Source organism: Chiloscyllium plagiosum, unplaced genomic scaffold, assembly GCF_037043375.1.
Source record: "Chiloscyllium plagiosum isolate Xiang-an unplaced genomic scaffold, Cpla_swu_hap1 HiC_scaffold_19, whole genome shotgun sequence".
NCBI lineage: Eukaryota > Metazoa > Chordata > Chondrichthyes > Orectolobiformes > Hemiscylliidae > Chiloscyllium > Chiloscyllium plagiosum.
This window is the reverse complement of record NW_028270157.1, coordinates 12863937-12886148: the sequence shown is the minus strand read 5'-3', so window position 1 is coordinate 12886148 and position 22212 is coordinate 12863937. Positions and strand designations below refer to the sequence as shown.

Genomic DNA, 22212 nt, shown 5'->3' with positions numbered 1-22212 from the left:
AAGGCAGTCTGAGAGGCTGGGGTTGATGTGGGCCATTGTTAACCTCTTGAAGCACATCATTATAATGGATGTCAGAGCCACGTGGTAGTCATTAAGGCACGCTGCTTAATTTTTCTTTGGCAGTGGGATGATCGTTGTCTTCTTGAAGCAGATGGAAACTTCACATAGTAGTAAATAGAGGTTAAAGATGTCTGCAAATACTCCCACCAGCTGGTCCATGCAGGATCTGAGTGCTCAGCTGGGGACTCCATCTGGGTCAGTTACTTCTCCTGGGTTCACCCTCAAGAGGCTGATCTGATGTCTGTGGCAATGACTGTGGGTACAAGTGCACCCAATAGGGCAGGAGACTTCATTTCATTGACCTTCTATTCAAAGTGAGCATAGAATGCATTGAGCTGTTTGGGGAGGGATGTGTTGTTGTCAGTGATTCTACTCAACTTCGCTTTGAAGCCCATTCATTGCCCATCTCCAATAGTTAAGTTCACTAATTGGTGTGGGTCTGGAGTCACATGTAGGCCAAGCCAAATAAAGATGCAGTTTGCCTCCCTAAAGGGCATTAGTGAATCAGATGGGTTTTTCCAACAATCGACAATGGTTTCACAGTCATCACAATTCCAGATTTTTATTGATTTTTAATCCACCATTTGCCATGGTAGGATTCGAGCCCAGGTCCCCAGAACGTTACCTAGGTGTCTAAATTCACAGTCCAGCGACAACTTCCTGAGGCCATCATCTCCCCTAAATGATTGACCAGAGTAGCAGAGAATGACTGAGAGATTAATCGGGTGAGAAAAATTAGCTATGAGAGGAAACTAACTACAGATGGAAAAATGGATAGCAAGGGTTTCTGCAGGTGTTTAAAAAGGAAAAGAGTAAGTGAAGTGAATGTTGGTCTTCCAATGAATGAGAATACAGATTTAATAGATAAAGAGGAAAAGGCCAATGAAATGAACAAATATTTTCTTCTGTCTTCATTTTAGAAGATAAAATGAACAATAAATTAGGAGACAGAATGTAAAGAAGAATTTGGTGAGGGAAGTGATTCCAAGGAAACTGATGGAACTATGGGTTGTTAATTCTCTGGGTCCAGACAGACATCAATTAATGTTAATTTTTCAAAATTCACTCATTCAGAAGAGTTTTCATCAGGCTGAAAAGTAATAAACATAACCTGTTTATTCAAGAAGGGAGGAAAGCAGAAAACTGGTAACTGTGTAGGAGTCGCAGAAATATAGTATGAACATATTGCATGTACTCAAAAAAAGAATTAAAGGAATGCTATCCTTTAGTATGAGAGGAATTGTACATTAAGTTGTGCTTCAATTATGTAGCGCATTGGTAACGCCACATATCAAGTAATATATGCGATTTTGGTTTCCTTATCTAAGGAAGGATGCAAATGCATTGGAGATGTTTCAGAGGAGGTTTATTAGATTCAATCTGGACTGGATTATGTCAAGCTCCTTGAGTGTTGTTGAAGCTGCACCCATCCAGGCAAGTGGGGAGTATTCCATCTCTGTCCTGACTTGTGCCTTGTAGATGGTGCCCAAGCTTTAGGGAGTCAGGAAATGAATATTCCTAGCTTCTGACCTGCTCTTGTAGACAGTGTTTATGTGGTGAGTCCAGTTAAATTCCTCTTCCACCCCCCCCCCCCCTTCCCCCTGAAGATGTTGATAGTGGGAGGTTCAGTGATCGTAACACCATTGAATGTCAATGGGTGGTGGTTAGATTGTCTGTTGTTGGACATGGTCATTGTCTGGCATTTGTATGACACAAATGTTTCCTGCCTCTTGTCAGCCCAGGCTGGATTTTGTCCAGATCTTGTTGCTTCAGTGATTAAGGAGTCTTGAATGGTGCTGAACATTGTGCAAAAATCAGCAAACATCCCCACTTCTGACCTTATTAAGGGAAGAAGGTCATTGATGAAGCAGCTGAAGATGGTTGGACCAAGGACACTATCCTGAGGAACACATGCAGAGATGCCCTGGAGCTGAGATGATGACCTCTGACAACCACAATCATCTTCCTATGTGCCAGGCTTGGCTCTGACCAGTGGAGAGATTGACCTCTGATATCCATTGATTCCAGTTTTGCTAGGATTTCTTCATGCCACATTATGTTGAATGTGGTCTTGATGTCACTGGCTGTCACTCTCACCTCACTAATGTGCAAATTGTGAAGCACAAGTGGATCAGGAGAGATGATGGCCTGGTGGTATGACCATTGGACTATTAATCCAGAAACTCAGCTAATGTTATGAGGCCCTGGGTTTGAATCCCCCTACAGCAGATGGAGGAAAAGAAAACTGGTATTAAGAATTTACTGATGTCTACAAAACCATTGCCAATTGTTGTGGAAAAACCCATTTGGCTCAGTAATATTTGTCAGGGAAGGAAGTCTGCCATTCTAGATGAGACTCCAGACACACAGCAATGTGGTTAACTCTCAACTGACGACCGACTTGACACTGACATTTTCTACAAACCCACCGATTCCCACAGCTACCTGGATTACACCTCTTCCCACCCTACCTCTTGCAAAAATGCCATCCCGTATTCCCAATTCCTCCGCCTCCGCCGTATCTGCTTCCAGGAGGAGCGGTTCCACCATAGAACACACCAGATGGCCTCCTTTAGAGACCGCAATTTCCCTTCCCACGTGGTTAAAGATGCCCTCCAACGCATCTCATCCACATCCCGCACCTCCGCCCTCAGACCCAACCCCTCCAACCGCAACAAGGACAGAACGCCCCTGGTGCTCACCTTCCACCCTACCAACCTTCGCATAAACCAAATCATCCGCCGACATTTCCGCCACCTCCAAACAGACCCCACCACCAGGGATATATTTCCCTCCCCACCCCTCTCCGCCTTCCGCAAAGACCGTTCCCTCCGTGACTACCTGGTCAGGTCCACGCCCCCCTACGACCCACCCTCCCATCCTGGCACTTTCCCCTGCCACCGCAGGAACTGTAAAACCTGCGCCCACACCTCCTCCCTCATCTCCATTCAAGGCCCTAAAGGAGCCTTCCACATCCATCAAAGTTTTACCTGCACATCCACTAATATCATCTATTGTATCCGTTGCTCCCGATGCGGTCTCCTCTACATTGGGGAGACTGGACGCCTCCTAGCAGAGCGCTTTAGGGAACATCTCAGAGACACCCGCATCAATCAACCAAATCGCCCAGTGGCTCAACATTTCAACTCCCCCTCCCACTCTGCCGAGGATATGGAGGTGCTGGGCCTCCTCCACCGCCGCTCCCTCACCACCAGACGCCTGGAGGAAGAACGCCTCATCTTCCGCCTCGGAACACTTCAACCCCAGGGCATCAATGTGGATTTCAACAGTTTCCTCATTTCCCCTTCCCCCACCTCATCCTAGTTTCTAACCTCCAGTAAGTCGACCTGTCCGGACTTGTCCGACCTGCCCAGCTCCTTTTCCACCTATCCACTCCTCCCTCTCTTCCCTGACCTATCACCTTCATCTCCTTCCCCACCTACCTATTGTACTCTATGCTACTCTCTCCCCACCCCCACCCTCCTCTAGCTTATCTCTCCATGCTTCAGGCTCTCTGCCTTTATTCCTGATGAAGGGCTTTTGCCCGAAACGTCGATTTTGCCTGTCCTCGGATGCTGCCTGAATTGCTGTGCTCTTCCAGCACCACTAATCCAGAATCTGGTTTCCAGCATCTGCAGTCATTGTTTTTACCCCGTTTTTGCCCCCTGAAAAGGCCCAGCAAGCCACTCAGTTCAAAGGCGGCTAGGGACGAGTAATAAGTGCTGGTTAGCCAGTGAGCCCATGTCCCACATGTAAATTAATTTTTTAAAAAAGCCATGATTTATTGAAAGGTGAAGCAGGCTTGAAGGGGCCGAATGGTCTACTTCTGGTCCTATTTCATTGGTATGCACTTAAACCTAGGTCCACAACCAATGAGGACTATGGGAGTAACAGTGTCAAGGGCATTCTTAAAAACATTTCTTTCAGATTAGATTGCTCAAGTGGGCAGAGCATCCAGATCTTGCAGGACTGCTGCAGATAAGTAGGAGGTATTTCTTCTTGGTATCCTAGCCAGTGTATCAACCTAAAATAGTGCCCAGACAATTCATTTTAGAGGCACTGTTACGCTGCTGTTTGTAGATCCTTATGTACAAATTGATAGCTGTTTTTCATACATTAAAGCACTGACTACACTTTAAAAATGCACGGTTTTCGTGTTGAGTGCTTTTGTAGTCTTAAGGTTATAAAAAGGGCTATAAGTACAAATTCCTTCAGATATAGCTTGGGTTACCACCCAGTTAGACTTTTATTTGCCAATCTGTGCTCCTTTGTCTTTAATGTTTTAACTACAGTGGCCCTTTTTTCAATATCCTGGGCTGAAGGCTTTGATACACTGTATGTCAAGGAAAGAATTACATTTTTTGAGAAATTCTGAACACTAACCTTGAACAGTCTCCATTCGTGACATATCATTAGCACAAAAGTTCCTATTTAATCTTTGAGGCGTTGGTGTTGTTAGTCCCAAGAATACCAGGAACATATTTGGGGAGCTATACAGACATTAGTCACTCACCTTCTGGGGCTGTCTAGCTCAAAGGAGTATGCTACAGTCAGATCTGGGGGTCCATCCACTAAATGTCCAGGTGGGGTATTTTGGCAGTATAATTAGCTGGCACTGCTTTGGGAGGGAGACTGGGGAACTTTATTCTGGCTTCAGTCTCCACAATTGAGAGGAGGTTACATTAGTAAAGCAGGAGAACTAATTATATAAAAAGTAGGGTGGGGTTGAGAAAATAAAGCATTGAAGGGAAAGTAGTATTGTTGGAGAGGGATGTCAATCAACTGTAAGCAGCACAATGGTCTCAATGGAATGGAGACTAGACTCCTCAATCTAGCATGTCTACTTGAGGTGCCTGGGCCTAGGGCTCAGTAAAGTGGACAGATTAAGTTGTAGATAGATAGGTTGCGTAGTGACTTAGGGAAGTTCAAATCTAATGGGATTGATGGGGAGGCCTACCAAGAAGGTAATGTGTATATTTGGATTTTCCTAGTAGTAAGAAACTGATCCTGAGAAGCAACAGCTGTTGTCTTCCATTGTGGAAAAGATAATTATTTCCTTCTGCGAGGTATGTGCTTTTAGTTTCAAGTGAAGGGAAGCCCTTCAAAGGTCAACAGCAATACACTGTCACCCGTACAGTAGTTGAAAGACACTTACAAGGATGATATGTCATGTCAACCTTTGGCATTAACCTACTGTGTGCAGTTAAAATCCTTGCCCCAGGCTCTCTTGACTATATCATAAAACATTATAAATCAATCTCACTAATCCCTCTCTCTTCCCCAGAGAGAAGTGGAAGCAGGGTTGTAGTAGATAGATTCTTGACTAACAAAGGAGTTGGTGTTGATTGGAGTTAGGCAGAAATGTGGAGGGTGCCCACAACAAGATCAGCTATGATCTTATTAAATTTCAGTTTTGGCTTAAAGGGCCAAGTGGCTTACTCTTGCTTCTAATTAATACGTTCTGAGGAAGGGTCATTCAAACTGAAATGTTAACTCTGATTTCTCTCCACAGATGCTACCAGATCTCCTTAGCGCTTTCCAGCAATTCCTGTTTTTGTTTCTGATTACCAGCATCCGCTGCCCTTTCGGTTTTCATTTAGTTCTTTGGGGAGGTGGGTTGAAATCCCATGAAGGCTTGGTAGAATTTAAGTTTAATAAGCTAAATTAGCAATGGTGTCCATGACAACTGTCATCATTTGTAGCAAAACAAACACTCAGTTCACTTGTGTACTCTAGAGAAAGAAATCTTCTCCTACCTGATGTGGCCTACTTGTGACTCCAGACTCTCTACAATGTGGATGATTCTTAATTGCCTTGTGAAATGGCCTAGGATGCCACTCGGTTCAAGAAAAATTAGAGATGGGCAACAAAAACTGATCTTGTCAGCAATGCTAATGTTCTGCTAAAGAATAAAAAGAACTGCAATCAACTTTGTACTAAAAGTTGTTTTTTATGACAGACAGAACAGGAAACCTGTCCTTTAGAAAGCAATGACTACTTTGAAAGACTGTTCTGAAAGTAGACAGTACTGCATATGATATTTGTTGCCTTGCAACAGGAATGATGTTATTAAACTGGAAAGGGTGCAAAAAAGATTGTTACCGAGCCTAGAGGGTTTGAGTTCTAAGGAGGGGCTGGATATGCTGGGGCTTTTTCCCTGTAGCATTGGAGGCTGAGGGGTGACTTTATAGAGGTATATAAAATCATGACACACATAGATAAGATGAATAGCCAAGGTCATTTCTCCAAGGTAGGGAAGTTCAAAAGTTGAGGGTATAGGTTTAAAGTGAAGGGGAGAGATTTTAAAGGGACCTAAGATGACCTGTTTTTCACACAGAGGGTGGTGCATATGTGGATCGAGCTGTTGGAGCAAATGTTAGGAGCAGGTACAATTACAACATTGAAAAGACATTTGGATAGGTACATGGATAAGAAAGGTAGAGAGTGATATGGGCCAAAAGCAGGCAAATAGGACTAGTTCAGTTTAGGAAACTGGATCACCACGTATGAGTTGGGCCGAATAGGCTATCTCCAAGCTGTTTGGCTCTATGACTTTATAATAAATTCAACTGCCATATACCATTATGTCACAATCACAGAAAGATTGTTAGTATAACTTCATTTTTGAGAGAAAATTATTTCAACTTAGTGAGTGTAGACTAATTGGGGGAGAAATATAATTTATTTCTTCAAGAGCCATCTTTCTTGCTACCAAGAGATAAAAAGCATACTGCTAATCAGTTTAGACTGTCATTTCTTCACAAATGTAATTACTCAGCAATATTGTTGGCATCTATGTTTAATAAGGTTAATGGAATAGAACTATGAATCACTAGCAGTCATGGGCCTGTATGTATAATATAGAATGGTTTGTGGGGATCATAATTCCCAACCGTGAGCATTGTTGCTGAGACGCTTAATATGCATATTCCATTGCTCCTCTTTCAGCAGTTACTAAAGTGTGGAAAGAATGATTAGGAGAAAGTGGCAATTTAAAAACATAAAGCAGACATCTGGGTGAAATGAGATGCTAAGCACTTACACACAATTGCTGTGTAAATTCGATAGCTTGTTCAGAAATTTAACTTGTCAGTTTTCAACAGTTGCATTTCTATAGTGCCTTTAAAGTAGTTAAAATGTCCCAAAATAAGGTGGAAGTCTGTTTAATGGTAGTTCAACAAATTACAAATTCATTTGTAGTGCTGGGGTCCTATGGCTCCCAAAAGAGTTAAATCTTTGTTTAAATATTTACTTTGCTACTTAACAATAGGAAATGGTTTTCTTATTAGTATGGTACAAAAGCAATATCCATCTTATAATTGACTTTCATCGAATCAACACTTGGTCATAGAACATAGAACAATATAGCACAGAACAGGCCCTTCGGCCCACGATGTTGTGCCGAACATTTGTCCTAGCTTAAGCACCCATCCATGTACCTATCCAATTGCCGCTTAAAGGTCACCAAAGATTCTGACTCTGCCACTCCCACAGGCAGCACATTCCATGCCCCCACCACTCTCTGGGTAAAGAACCTACCCCTGACATCCCCCCCTATACCTTCCACCCTTCACCTTAAATTTATGTCCCCTTGTAACACTCTGTTGTATCCGGGGAAAAAGTTTTTGACTGTCTACTCTATCTATTCCTCTGATCATCTTTTAAACCTCTATAAAGTCACCCCTCATCCTTCGCCGTTCCAACGAGAAAAGGCCTAGCACTCTCAACCTATCCTCGTACGACCTATTCTCCATTCCAGGCAACATCCTGGTAAATCTTCTCTGCACTCTCTCCAAAGCTTTCACATCTTTCCTAAAGTGAGACGACCAGAACTGCACACAGAGCCCCACTGCACACACTGGTCAAAAAGGTTTAAGAGTCTTGAAGAAAAGAGAGGTAGCAAATCTTAAGGAGGCACCTCCATAACTTAGGGCATGGCTACCAATGGTGAAATGAAGGCAGATGGGAATGTGCAAGAAATCAGAATTAGAGCATTGCAGAGATTTCTAAGGATTGTAAGATTAAAGATTGGGATTGGGGAGGAGGCGGGGAAAGTGCTGTCATATTTTAAGATAGCAGAGTAGTTGTTTGAATGTTGGATGTGGATCTAAGTATGTGATTTCTCTGTTGTCTTCATTTGCTTCTCTGAAGGAAGGAACTTCAAGCAAGCCCTTTCAGCCAAGTGATAGAGAGGAAATGGATACGTGGGGATTATAACATTGCTCTCTTTCCAATAGCAACTGAAGAAATATATGGGCAGAAGCTGAAAATTGAGTTGTGCACTGGCCCAAATTTAATTATGTCAAAAATGTTGGAAGAGAGAGCAATAATAAACACCAAAGGATGAGCATCAAAACTTGACTTTAATTACATTGAAAAAGCTTTAATTTGATTAAGGTCGTGTTCATGAAAAATGTCTTTGTGGACATATAAAATATCTTTAAGAGCTTAGGATAAAGGATAAATACATAGCAAAAGGCTAATAAATTATGTAAATATTACCATGCATAGACTAATAAGATATTATAATGCAATATAAGTAATAACACATGACAAGATCATAGCCAAGGGAAATCAAGTGACCTTAAAACAAAATCGTAAGACCATAAGATGTCGAAGCAGTCACATAAGCCATTCAGCCTATCGAGTCTGCTGCACCATTCAAGGGGATTGTGACGTATCTGATAATCCTCAACTTCTACTTTTCTTCATAACCCTTGATTCCCTTATTAGTTTATGGAATGATTACAGCACAAAAAAACATTGTTCTGCTCATTGTGCCTGTGTCAGTTCTCTGGGGGAGCAGCTTGGCATGTATTTGTCTCTGTCCTTTTCCACAGATCTCTGTTTTTTTCATAACTGAATAATCTTATGCCAATATCTGCTCAGGTAAATTCTAACCATTTACTAAGTTGATAATTCAAGAGTTTTTTCTTGCATTATCTCCGATTCATTTGCCATAAACCTTAAATTTGTGTTCTCTGCTTTTTGATACCTCTGCCAAAGGGAACAATATCTCTCTGTCTATCTGTTAAGACCCCACATGATTTTGAACACCACTATCAAATCCACTCTCAACCTTCTCTTCCCCAAGGAAAAGTCTGTCCACAAAACTGAAATATTTAATTCCTGAAACCATTCTTGTAAATCTTTCCTGCATCCACTCCAGTGCCTCCATATTCTTCCTAAAATGCTGTGCCCAGAATTAGCCATATTATTTCAGTTGTGGTTGAACCAGTGTTTTCTAACCTCCTTGCTTTTGCACTGTTTGCCTCATTTTAAAGCCTAGCATCCTATTACTCAGCAATACTGTTAGCATCTTTATTAACCACTTTCTCAACGGTCCTGACTCCTTCAATGATTTGGACACATGTAACAGCATCTTCCCATGCCCAATTCTGCACTCCCCCAACTACCGGCTCCTCTACTCCTGCACTTCTTATAGAGTTGCCTCTTTATTTTTATTGCCCTCACTCATTCTTTTTAATGTATCACATGACACTTCTCTGCCTAAATTTGTATCTGACACTTGTCCACCAATTCCATCAGCCTACTCCTATTTCAAGGTCTAGCAATATCCTCCTTGCAGTTCACAATACTTGCCAAGTTTTGTGATCCACACATTTCTGAACTGTGCCCAATATGCCCAAATCCAATGCAGCAATATAGATCGATATAGGAAAGCAAGGCTTGATATTAACTCTCCTAGGGGACCAATGTTTTGTTACTAAATAGCAGTCAGAACAATAAACAGACAAGCCAAAATGGGCATAAAATAAGTCAATGATTTTTTTTTAAAATCTAGTATTATAACAGAGAGAAATTTATTAAAGAAAAAATAATTTGGCACAAATTGGCCAACTGGGAATAAACTCAAGATAGATTTGAATTAGTTGATTACGATCTTACACTATGAAATAGAATCATAGAGTCATAGAGATGTACAGCATAGAAACAGACCCTTCAGTCCAACCCCTCCATGCCGACCAGATATCCCAACCCAATCTAGTCCCACCTGCCAGCACCTGGCCCATATCCCTCCAAACTCTTCCTATTCATATACCCATCCAAATGCCTCTTAAATGTTGCAATTGTACCAGCCTCCACCACTTCCTCTGGCAGCTCATTCCATACACACACCATCCTCTGTGTGAAAAAGTTGCCCCTTAGGTCTCTTTTATATCTTTCCCCTCTCACCCTAAACCTATGCCCTCTAGTTCTGGACTCCCTGACCCCAGGGAAAAGGCTTTGCCTATTTATCCTATCCATGCCCCTCATAATTTTGTAAATCTCTATAAGGTCACCCCTCAGCCTCCAACGTTCCAGAGAAAACAGCGGTAGCCTGTTCAGCCTCTCCCTGTAGCTCAAATCCTCCAACCCTGGCAACATCCTTGTAAATCTTTTCTGAACCCTTTCAAGTTTCACAACATCTTTCTGATAGGAAGGAGACCAGAATTACATGTAATATATTGTTAAAAAGCTGCAATTTTTTATTATTTTTATTCTTACTTTTGCAGCTTTCTTTACATTTTACGATTATACTTATGGCAACAAAAAAAAACAAGAAGGTTAAGGGATGCTATTCTTTCTTACAAGAGGAATTGAACATGAAAGTGCTGTGCTACAGTTATGCAGGGCATTGTTGAGACTGCATCTCGAATATTGTGTTTAGTTTTGGACGTAAATGCATTGAAGCCTGTTCAGAAGAGATTAACTGAATTTATATCTGGGTGGGTGTCTTGCATTTTGCAGATTTGTAGGATGGTTTGCATATATAGACTGATTTTCCTTTGAACAAAAAGCCTGTGTTTTTTAATGAGTTGTTGGTAGGACAGCCGAAGTTCAGCTATTAATTACTGCCTCTATGTTTAGCACTGTCTTTTCTCTTTCAGAGAGTGAGATTTTGAATGCCAATGCAGGCTCCCACGCAGGTATTTGAAGCTGATGCTTCAATGCAGTATGAAGGAAGTGCTGCACTGTCTGAGGTACTACCATTTACTTGGGATGATGAGCTGAAGCCCCAAAATGGTTTAATGGCACTGGTTAGCATGAGAGCATAAGACATAAGAGCGAGGAGTAAGCTTTTTGGGCCCTAAGGTCACGGCTGATCTGCCCCAGGCCTCAATTTGTCTTTCGTTCCAGCTTCTCATAGCCTTCAACTCCTTGATATTCCAAAAATCTATCTACATCCTCTTCAAATACTTTCAGTTATCTAGTTTTTACAGTGTTCTGTGATAGAGAAGTCCAGACATTCACTGTCCACTGGGAGAAGAACTTCTTTTACATCCCGTATTTAAATGCATGTCCTCTTATTCTGTAACTAAATTACCTAGTTTGAGATTTCTCCCCATAGAGGAGACATCTTCTTAACATCTGCCCAGTTAATTTCCCTCAGGATCCTGTACATTTGCATAAGGTCACCCTTTATTCTATTCAATGCTAATAATCATAGCCTGACCTGTTTAGCCATTCCTGATAAGTCAACTTTTCATCCTAAGAATCAGCCTAGTGAATCTATTTTGAACTGCTTCCAATGCTAGTATTTCCTTTCATAAATATGAGGATGAAAACTGTACACAGTACTCCAGGAGCAGTGTCACCAACATCCTGTACAAGACTTCATTATTTTTAAGAAAAGGTGAGTTAACCCCATTATGAAAACAAATCATAGGTCCATTTTCACAGTGCTGTTTGCGAGGTACTGCTGTTCATAAATTGGCTACTTAATTTCCTGGATTACATTGCAGTTGCATTTGCTGTAATGCTTTGGGTATGCTTAAATCATGAAAGGCACAATATAAATACAAGTCTTTCTTTTGTGTATTTCATTGACTATCGTATGGTTTCCCTGCCACTACTTTGTTTATTATGAGATAGTAATTGTTGCAATATTCGAAAATATATGAACTTCTACTTTGAAGCTAAAACTAAAAGCCAAGTTTATTTACTAAACAATACAATTGCATCTAAACTGAAGATCACAGCAGGGGGCTAATTTATGCACTGCCTCCAGTTGCATGTATTGTTTCCAAACAGAATGATGTAGGTGGAGAGAAAATGTAAAACAAGTAACACTTAGCTCCCTCTTGTGGTTAAACTTAATCGCACAACACCAGTTTACAGTCCAACAGGTTTATTTGGAAGCACTTGCTTTCAGAATGCTGCTGTTTCATCAGGTAGCTGTGGAGCAGGACCATAAGACACAGAATTTTTACCAAAAGATTACAGTTTCATGTAACTGAAATGATATATTGAACAAACCTAGATTGCTGTTAAGTCTTTCATCTTTTAAAATGGGTTGCAGGTTTCAGTTCATTAATATGTAAATCCCAGAACTACTTTCAAATCACATCCTCAAGATAAACTTAAAGTTTTATTTTAAAAGGTGACATCTCAGCTCAGATAATGCACTAAAGGTGCGAGGTTAGAGTCTGTCTGTATCCCAATCTTGAGTCGGACTGGATTCTGGATTAGTGGTGCTGGAAGAGCACAGCATTCAGGCAGCATCCGAGGACAGGCAAAATCGACGTTTCGGGCAAAAGCCTTTCATCAGGAATAAAGGCAGAGAGCCTGAAGCGTGGTGAGATAAGCTAGAGGAGGATGAGGGCGGGGAGAAAATAGACATGGCGGTCCTGGGCCTCCTTCACCGCCGCTCTCTCACCACCAGACGCCTGGAGGAAGAACGTCTCATCTTCCGCCTCGGAACACTTCAACCCCAGGGCATCAATGTGGACTTCAACAGTTTCCTCATTTCCCCTTCCCCCACCTCACCCTAGTTCCAAACTTCCAGCTCAGCACTGTCCCCATGACTTGTCCTACCTGCCTATCTTCTTTTCCACCTATCCATTCCACCCTCCCCCCACCCCCAACCTATCACCTTCATCCCCTCCCCCACTCACCTATTGTACTCTATGCTATTTTCTCCCCACCCCATCCTCTAGTTTATCTCTCCATGCTTCAGGCTCTCTGCCTTTATTCCTGATGAAGGGCTTTTGCCCGAAATGTCAATTTTACTGCTCCTCGGATGCTGCCTGTACTGTTGTGCTTTTCCAGCACCACTAATCCAGAGTCTGGTTTCCAGTATCTGCAGTCATTGTTTTTACCTAGTTGAGTCGGACTGGGTCTACTTCCAAAGTGGAATTTATAAAGTATTACATGGAATGACTGCCTGCAGATTTTGCTCAAAAAGCGCACAATAGAATTTGTCTGCAAATATAATTCTGCAAATGCACATTCACCCCATTGACACATATATGAGTGTGTGTGTGTGTGCATGAGAGAGAGAGTGTGAGTGTCTGCGTGTGAGTGTGCATGAGAGAGTGTGTGTTTGCATATGTGCATGTTTGGTAAAGTGTGTGTGATGGAATATAAGCCTGTGAGAGGGTGTGAGTGTGGGAGGTGTATGAGACAGCGTGTGTATGAGGGAGGGTCTGCGTGAATGTGTGTATGTGTGCTTGTGTGTGTGAGAGACTGTATAGTGTAGTGGGGTCACCTGTAGTGTGACGTGAACCCAAGGTCCTAGTTGAGTCCATGGATGCCGAACTTGGCTATCAGCCTCTGCTCAGCAACTCTGCATTGTTGCATATCAAGAAGTCCACTTTGGAGGATGGTTGCCTGATGATCTGATGCTGAATGTCCCTGACTGCTGAAGTGTTCCCTGACTGGGAGGGAAAACCCCTGTCTGGTGATTGTTGCACCTGTTCATCTGTTGCACCTCACCAAGACCTTCCCTACACCTCCACTTCTCGCTTCTAAACAACCGGGAAACCTTAATCAGACCATTGTCACAGCAAACTGCCCAGCCTTCAGGTCAACATTGACCATAACACCATACAATCCTGTCATGGCAACCACTGCAAGACATGTCAGAGTGTTGACTTGGATACCACCATTACATATGGGGACATTGCCCACCATGTACTTAGCAGGTAATTGTGAGACTCTGTGAGCAGGTAAATGTTGTCTATCTCACGCTGCATGGTAAGGTCGTCCTGATGCATAGTATATTAGTGAGACCAGGGAGAAGCTACGACAGCAGATGAATGGACACTGCGCAACAATTGCCAGACAAGGGTGTTCCCTCCCAGTCAGGGACCACTTCAGCGGTCAGGGGCATTTGGCCTTGGATCTTTGGGTGACCATCCTTGAAGGCAGACTTCAGGATACACAACAATGCCGAGTGGCTCAGTAGAGGCTGATAGCCAGGTTCGGTACCCATGAGGATGGCCTCAACCAGGTCCTTGTGTTCCTGTAAGACTACAGGTGACCACACTACATGATACACACACACGCATACACACTCTTGCATATTCACACACTCACGCAGACCCTCTGTCATACTCATGCTCTTTCTCATACACACACATATACATCTCCCACACTCACATCCATGCGCACACCCTCTCACAGGCTTATACCCCATCACACACGCACACACACTTTAACAAGCACGGACACATGCAAACACACACTCACGCACATGTAGACACACACTCTCTCTTGCACACGCACACACACGTGTGTAAGTCTATGGTGTGAATTTGCATTTGCAGAATTATATTTGCAGATACTTTCTATTTTGCTCAAAATGCGCACAATCTGCAGGCAGTCACTCCATGTAATATTTTATCAATTCCACTTTGGAAATAGAACCAGTCTGACTCAAGATTGCGATACAGACAGACTCTAACCTCACAGCTTTAATGCATTGTCTGAGCTGAGATGCCACTTTTTTTTATAAAACCTTAAGTTATCTCGAGAATGTGACTTAAAAGAAGTTCTGGGATCTCCATATTAATGAACCAAAACCTGCAACCCATTCTAAAAGATGAAAGACTTAACAGCAATCCAGGTTTGTTCAATATTCATTTCAGTTGCATGATACTGTAATCTTTTGCTATAAATCCTGTCTCTTATGGTACTGCTCCACAGCTACCTGATGAAGAAGCAGCAGTCCGAAAGCGAGTGCTTCCAAATAAACCTCTTGGACTGTAACCTGGTGTAGTGGATTTTTAACTTTGTCCATCCCAGTCCATCACTGGCTTTTCCACATCTTGTGGTTAAGACACTGCAAATAGAATAAAAGGGGAATGAGTATAATTGCAGATCCAATGCTTTGTGAGATTGCAGTTACTACAATTTGTCTGAAATGCAAGATATAGAATTACTATACATAATACCCTTTGTCCTTTAAAGGAATGCTAATTTTATTGTCTTAAGATCAAAAGCTATTGGGATTCTGACTGAGGCCTTCCTGCTGCAGTCACCTTACAGTAGATGCAGTGAACATATACAATGACATCCAATGTTTATATAGCAATTTTTAATGTAACTAAACATCCCGTGGCACTTCACAAGAGCAGTATAAACAAAATTTGAACCGTTAAGGAAATATTCTATAAACAGTACCCCCAGATGAATATTTGGGGGTTGATAAGTCAGTTTGTGAATGTTACATATATTGGCCAGGTGATTGACAGTGAGGAAGTTACAGGAGGATATAACTGGATTGGTCAGATGGGCAGTTTGGCAGCAATAGGATTTAACCCTGAAAGGATGCACTTTGGAAGAAGTAACAAGACAAAGGAGCACTCAATGAATGCCTAGATGCTCGGAACAGACATCTGTCTAGGATGCTTGTCCACAGATCCTTGATGATGGCAGGACAGTTTAGTAAGGTAGTTAAGACTACATACCTTTTTCCGTCATGTTACAGATTGTAGGAGCAAGAAGGTTATGTGGAGCTGCACAAAACTTTGGTGAAACTGGAGTTGGAGTATTGTGTACAGTTCTGGTTAACCCACTATAGGAAGGATGTGATTATAGTGGAGGGGGTGCAGAGGAGATTCATCAGGGTATTGTCTGGGATGGAGTTTTAGCTATAAACAAAGATCTCGATAAGTTCAATTTTCTTTGAAGCAGAGAGTGCTGAGGTACATAAGATAATGACAGGCATGGCCAGAGTGGATAGAAAGCAGCTGTTCTCTTTAGTTGAAGGGTTAATTGCAAGAGGGCATAATTTTAAGGTGAAAAGTGGGTGGTTTAGAGGGGGATTTGAAGAAAAGAAATTTCACCCAGAGGCAGGTGGGAATTGGAAATGCAATGCCTGAGGGTTGAGGTGTGAAACCTCACCATCTTCAAAAGGTATTTTGATGTGAACTTGAAACGTCATAACATTCAAGGCTACAGTGGGAAAATGGGACTAGTATAGACTGAGTAATTATGTTTGTGCAGACTTGATGGGTAGAAGGACCTTCACTGTATGGTATGATTCTATGATTAGAACAGATTGCCAATAGCGTGGTCAAAGAGAGAGGTTTTAAAACTGGTATTAAGATAGGAAAGTGAATGATAATCTATAGTATTAATCTACCTAAATTAATCTCAAAACGTGATTTAGAATTATTTCCTATTTGACATTATATGAAAATTGTTTTTCCATTATGCTTAACATTATTTCTCAACAAAGGAACGAAACCACCCAGCCTTGACCTAGGCACCGAAGAAGACAATGGCAGAAACAGCCCTGAGGACCCTACAAGTCCTCATTGATAATATCTCAGAGCTAGTGTCAAAATTGGGAGATCTTTCTCATACAGTAGTCAAGCAACAGTCTGACCTTGTCTGTCAAGTATTATTCTGTGAGTTTGACGATGTCCCAGACACCACCAGCATCATCCATGGATATGTCCTGTCCCATTGGCACTGTATAGTGTTATACAGTTGGGTGGGAGTTGCCATTTAGAGTCTTCACCATTGACTGGACCCTGTCAAGCCTCTAGCTTCAGGTTAAACATGGGCAAGGAGATCTCCCACTGATTACCACATACCATCCTTCTCAGCTGGTGCATCAGTGGTCCTCCTTTGAGGAAGCACTGAGGGTGTCAAGAGTGCAAATGTTTTCTGAGTGAGGGATTTCAATGCCCACCACCAAGAGTGGCTCAGTTGCAATACTAATGTTGAGTTGCTTGGGTCCAAAAGGACATGGCTGCTAGACTGAATTTTCAGCAGGTGGTCAGGGAACCAACAAGAGGAAAAAACATACTTGACCTCGTCTTGCCAATCTGCCAGCTGCAGATGCATCTGTCATGACAGTATTGGTGAGAGGGACCACTGCACAGTCCTTGCGGAGTCAAAGTCTCACCTTCATATTGAGAATAACCTCCGTCGTGTTGTGTGGCACTATCGCCATGCTAAATGGAACAGACTTCAAACAGATCTAGCAACTCAAAACTGGGCATTCATGAGGCTCTGTGGGCCACCAACAGCAGCAGAATTGTACTCCAGCACAATCTACCAACATATCTCCCACTCAACTATTACCATTAACCTTGGGTTTAACCTTGGTTGAATGGAGAGTTCAGGAGGGCATGTGAGGAGCAGCACCAGACATACCTAGAACTGAGATGTTAACCTGGTGAAGCTACTAAACCAGATTACTTATATGCTAAACAGCATAAGCAGCTGAATGATAGACAGAGTTAAGCAATCCCACAAACAATGGATCAGATCTAAGCTCTGAAGTCATATCAAATCCAGTCATGAATGATGATGGACAGTTATACAATTCACTGGAGGAGATGGCTTCACAAATGTGCCCATCCTCAATGATGGAAGAGTCCATTATGTAAGGCCATATCACATAAGTGCAAAAATAAGGCCGAAGCATTCACAGCAATCTTTAGCCAGAAGTGCCATCCAATTCTACCTCCTCCGGTGGTCCTCACCATTACAGTTACCAGTCTTTAGCCAATTCAGTTCATTCCATGTGTTATCAAGAAATGGTTGGAGTTGCTGGCTAGTGCAAAGGCTATGGAGCCTGACAACATTCTGGATATAGTACTGAAGACTTGTGCTCCAGAATTTGCCAATCCCCTAGCCATGCTGTTGCAGTACAGTTTCAACACTGGCACCTGCCCGACAATGTGAAAAATTGCCCATGTATCCGTGTACTCAAAAAGCAAGACAAATTCAACCTGGCTAATTACTGCTCCATCAGTCTCCTCTTGATCAACAGTGGAAGGTGCCATCAACATTTCTATCCAGAAGCACCAAATTGCAATAACCGGCTCACCGATGCCCAGTTTCAGTTCTGCCAGGGCCACTCAGTGCCTGACCTCATTATAGCCTTGATTCAAAAAAAAAGAGCTGAATTCCTGAGGTGAGGTGAGGGTGACAGCCCTTGACATCAAGGTCGCATTCAACAGATTGTGGCATCAAGGAGCCCTTGCAAAACTGGAATCAGTTAGTATCAGGGAAAAACTCTCCATTGGTTGGAGTCATACCTGGCACATAAGCAGATTTGGGTGGCACAGTAGCTTAGTGGTTAGCACTGTTGCCTCAAGGCACTAGGGACCCTGGATGATTTTAGCCTTGGGCAACAGTCTGTGTGAAGTTTGCACATTCTGCACATGTCTGCGTGGGTTTCCTCCGGGTGCCCTGCTTTCCTCCCAATTTCCAAAGATGTGCATGTTAGATGGATTGGCCACACTGAATTACCCATAGAGTGCAGGGATAGGGTAGGGAGATGGGTCTGGGGTGGGATGCTCTTTGGAGGGTCAATGTAGACAATGGGCTGAATGGCCTGCTTCCACACTGTAGTGATTCTATGGGTTATGGTTGTTAGAGATTGGTCATCTCAGCTCCAGGACATCTCTGCAGGACTTCCTTAGTGTAGTGTCCTAAGCCCAACCATCAATGACCTTCCCTCAATCATAAGGTCAAAAGTGGGGAAGTTTGTCAATGATTGTACAATGTGACTTGTGACTCCTCAGATACTAAAGCAGTACATATTCAAATGCAACAAGATCTGGACAAATATCCAGGTTTGGGCTGCCAAGTGGCAAATAATATTTGCACCTCACAAATGGCAGGCAATGACCATCTCCAATAAGAGACAATCCACTCCTTGACATTCAATGGTATTACCCATACTGAATCCCACCGCTATCAACATCTTTGAGGTTTCCATTGATCTGAAAATTGACTGAACTCACCATATAAACATAGTGGCTACAACAGCAGATCAGAGGTTAGAAATACTGTGGCGAGTAACTCCCCTCCTTACTTCTCAAAGCCTGTCCACCTTCTACAAGGCACAAGTCAGGAGTTTTATGGAATATGCTCCACTTGCTTGGATGTGTGCAGCTCCAGCAACACTCAAGACGCCATCCAGGACAAAGCAGCCCACTTGATTGGCACCACATACACAGGCATCCACTCCCTTCACCACAGACGCTCAGTAGCAGCAGTGTGTACTTCCACTTACAAACCCATGACTTCTTCCATCTAGAAGGACAAGAGCAGCAGATCGATGGGAACATTGCTACCTGCGTGTTTCCCTCCAACCTATTCACCACCCAGACTTGGAAATATATCACTGATACTACACTGTCGCTGGATCAAAATCCTGAAATTCCCTCCCTAAGGCCATTTTAAGTCAACCTACAGTATATGGATTGTCGTGGTTCAAGAAAGCAGCTCACCACCACCTTCTCAAGGGTAATAAGGGATGGGCAATAAATGCTGGCCAGTCAGCGACACCCATGTCCTACGAGTGAACTTAAAAAAAAAAGTTGATATTTGGAAGTTTTAAGATTCTCTTCCTTGCATAGAGTGGATTATTTCTGTTTACATTATCAACGTTTTCTTTGGATCTTTCTGATTTCCCATATTAGAGGTTTCTTTTATTTTCTATCTCTTGTTTTTTTTAACTGTATAGTCTCCTTAAGTCCCTCCTTTCTTGTAGTAAAGCATTGCAATTCGGGATAGAATCCTCTGGACCCGCAGGCAGAAAGGGAACTTATGTGGACAGAATGATGTCAGACCAGAACACAGCCATGTCCCTCAAACAACACTGACTTTCTTCATGGGCGACCTCCATCCTTGGAATATGGGGGAGGGTGTGTGTGAGAAAGTTACTCCATTTGTGATGCCAGCTTCTAATTGGCTGCTGATACTTGGCAACCGATGATTTGCTTGTCCCAGGTCATGATACCAGCCCCATTGCGGCGAACCAACTGCCTGATAGCGAGAGAGTCCAGGAGCTTTCTTTTCCTGACAGCTGTGTGTTTCCCTCCTTCCATCTCTACTATCAAATGGAAAGATATTATGTGTTTCTGAGTGTTTCTACTGTCAGAAGCTCATTAATAGCATATTTGCAACATGAGAAAATATTATATTCAAGCTTGATTCTCAATACGTGGGCATGTTCTTTAAGGTGATCACAGTGAGGATATATTCGATTTTTGAAGATCCCGTCTTTCAGATGAGCCATTAAGTGAAGATTCTATCTGCCTGCTCAGTTGGCTGTTCATGGTTCCCTCCTAATATTTGAAAAAGAGCAAGACAGTCTCTTAGTATCTTGGATAGGTATAGGAACATAGAGATGTATTACATCTATGGAGCAAGTGGGACTTGAACCCGGCCCAAATGTAGGGGCACTGTTCTTTAGTGTGTGCAGATTGCCTGCAGTGTTTGCCAACAGAACATCAGAAATTCATTGCCTGGGACATCCTGAGATTGCAAAAGGTGCAATATAATTGCAAGTTCTTTCTAATTTCTCTCCATTTTACCACAAGCCATTTCATTATTGCAAATTAAATTTCATTATTACTTTAACAATAGATTCTGCTTGCACCTAATGAATAAAATTATTGTATGTTTGACATCTTTTGTGGAGAAATGGTGCAATACAGTAGGTTGGTGGGGTAAAGGTTAATGATTATGCCATGTAAGATGCCTGCATTCCCTCATGCACGGTTATTTTCCTGAAATATTTTTGGTGGCTTGCAGGGTGATCAATGCAGGAAAAAGCACGCACAATGAAGACCAGGGTTCCTGTGAAGTGGTGACTGTGAAGAAAAAATCAAGCGCACCTATCACACCAAGTAAGAATTCCACACTCAAAAGGAGATCGTCATTACCAAACGGGGAGGGGTTACAGCTTAAAGACAATTCAGTAAGTGAATCTTCATTCTACGTTCAATGGATGCTGGGTCAGTGAAATACAATTCTTGCAGCTTTCATGGAATGATCAATTGTGCCCAGTAATATAAATTAAATTACAGTATGCGTTACTGTGTTACATGTAGATTGCTAGAGCCTGCACTGCAGAAAGAGGCCATTTGGTCCACAGGTCTATGCCAGTATTTTATGCTCCACACAGATCCCCTTGTGAACATCTTTGTCTAGCCCACACACTCTATATACTTTGTTTCATGTGCCTGCTTAAAATCCCTTGAAATCAATTTGTGCTATTTACCTCACTTGTGCCTTATAGCAGTGAGTCCCACATTTATGCCACTATCAGGGAAAAAAAGGTTTGTTCTGTGTTTCTGTGCATTGGTAACTGTGTCTTTTATATCTATGGCCCCAATTTTGATCTTCTGCACAAATAGAAACATCTCTGATTCTGTGCTTTTGAACCCTTAGGAATTTAAACAAACTCTTAATGTTCCATGGAGAATTCTGCGCATTGCTAACAGCCTCTCTCCAGCCCCCGTCATTGGTAGCCAAGATTTCAGGCATGTAGTCCTTACTCTCTGGAATTCCCTCCATTTTAAGACTCTGCATAAACCCATGTTCTTACAGTCATAGAGTCACAGAGATGTACAGCACAAAAACAGACCCTTCGGTCCAACTTGTCGATGCCAACCAGATATCCCAACACCATCTAGTCCCACCTGCCAGCACCTGGTCCATATTCCTCCAAACCCTTCCTATTTGTATACCCATCCAGATGCCTTTTAAATGTTACAATTGTACTAGTTTCCTCCACTTCCTCTGGCAGCTCATTACAAACACGTATCACCCTTTGCATGAAAAATTGCCCTTCAGGTCTCTTTTATATCTTTCCCCTCTCACCCTAAACCTATGCCCTCTAGTTCTGAACTCCTCCACCCCAGGGAAAAGGTTTGGGTAATTCTAAAGGTCTACTTATCCTATCCTTGCTGCTCATGATTTTATAAACCTCTATAAGGTCAGTCGTTCTGCCTGTGACGCTTCAGGGAAAACAGCCCTAACATATTCAACCTCTCCCTATAGCTCAAATCCTCCAACCCTGGCAACATCCTTGTAAATCTTTTCTGAACCCTTTCATGTTTCACAACCTCTTTCCAATCGGAAGGAGACCAGAATTGCAAGTAATATTCC

General features: G+C 42.4%; 2 protein-coding genes across 4 annotated transcripts in view; one reads left to right on the top strand and one right to left on the bottom strand.

Moving 5' to 3' along the window:
• The window catches only part of LOC148146717 (uncharacterized), a 195949-nt gene that overhangs the window by 9786 nt on the left and 163951 nt on the right, over window positions 1-22212 (bottom strand). The gene's annotated exons all lie outside the window — the stretch shown is intronic.
• The window catches only part of ppm1h (protein phosphatase, Mg2+/Mn2+ dependent, 1H), a 157797-nt gene that overhangs the window by 78138 nt on the left and 57447 nt on the right, over window positions 1-22212 (top strand). Inside the window, exon 2 of the mRNA XM_087997023.1 lies at window positions 20854-21019. Within this exon, the coding sequence (XP_087853149.1) occupies window positions 20854-21019 (166 nt within the window). The remainder of the gene's footprint in view (window positions 1-20853; window positions 21020-22212) is intronic.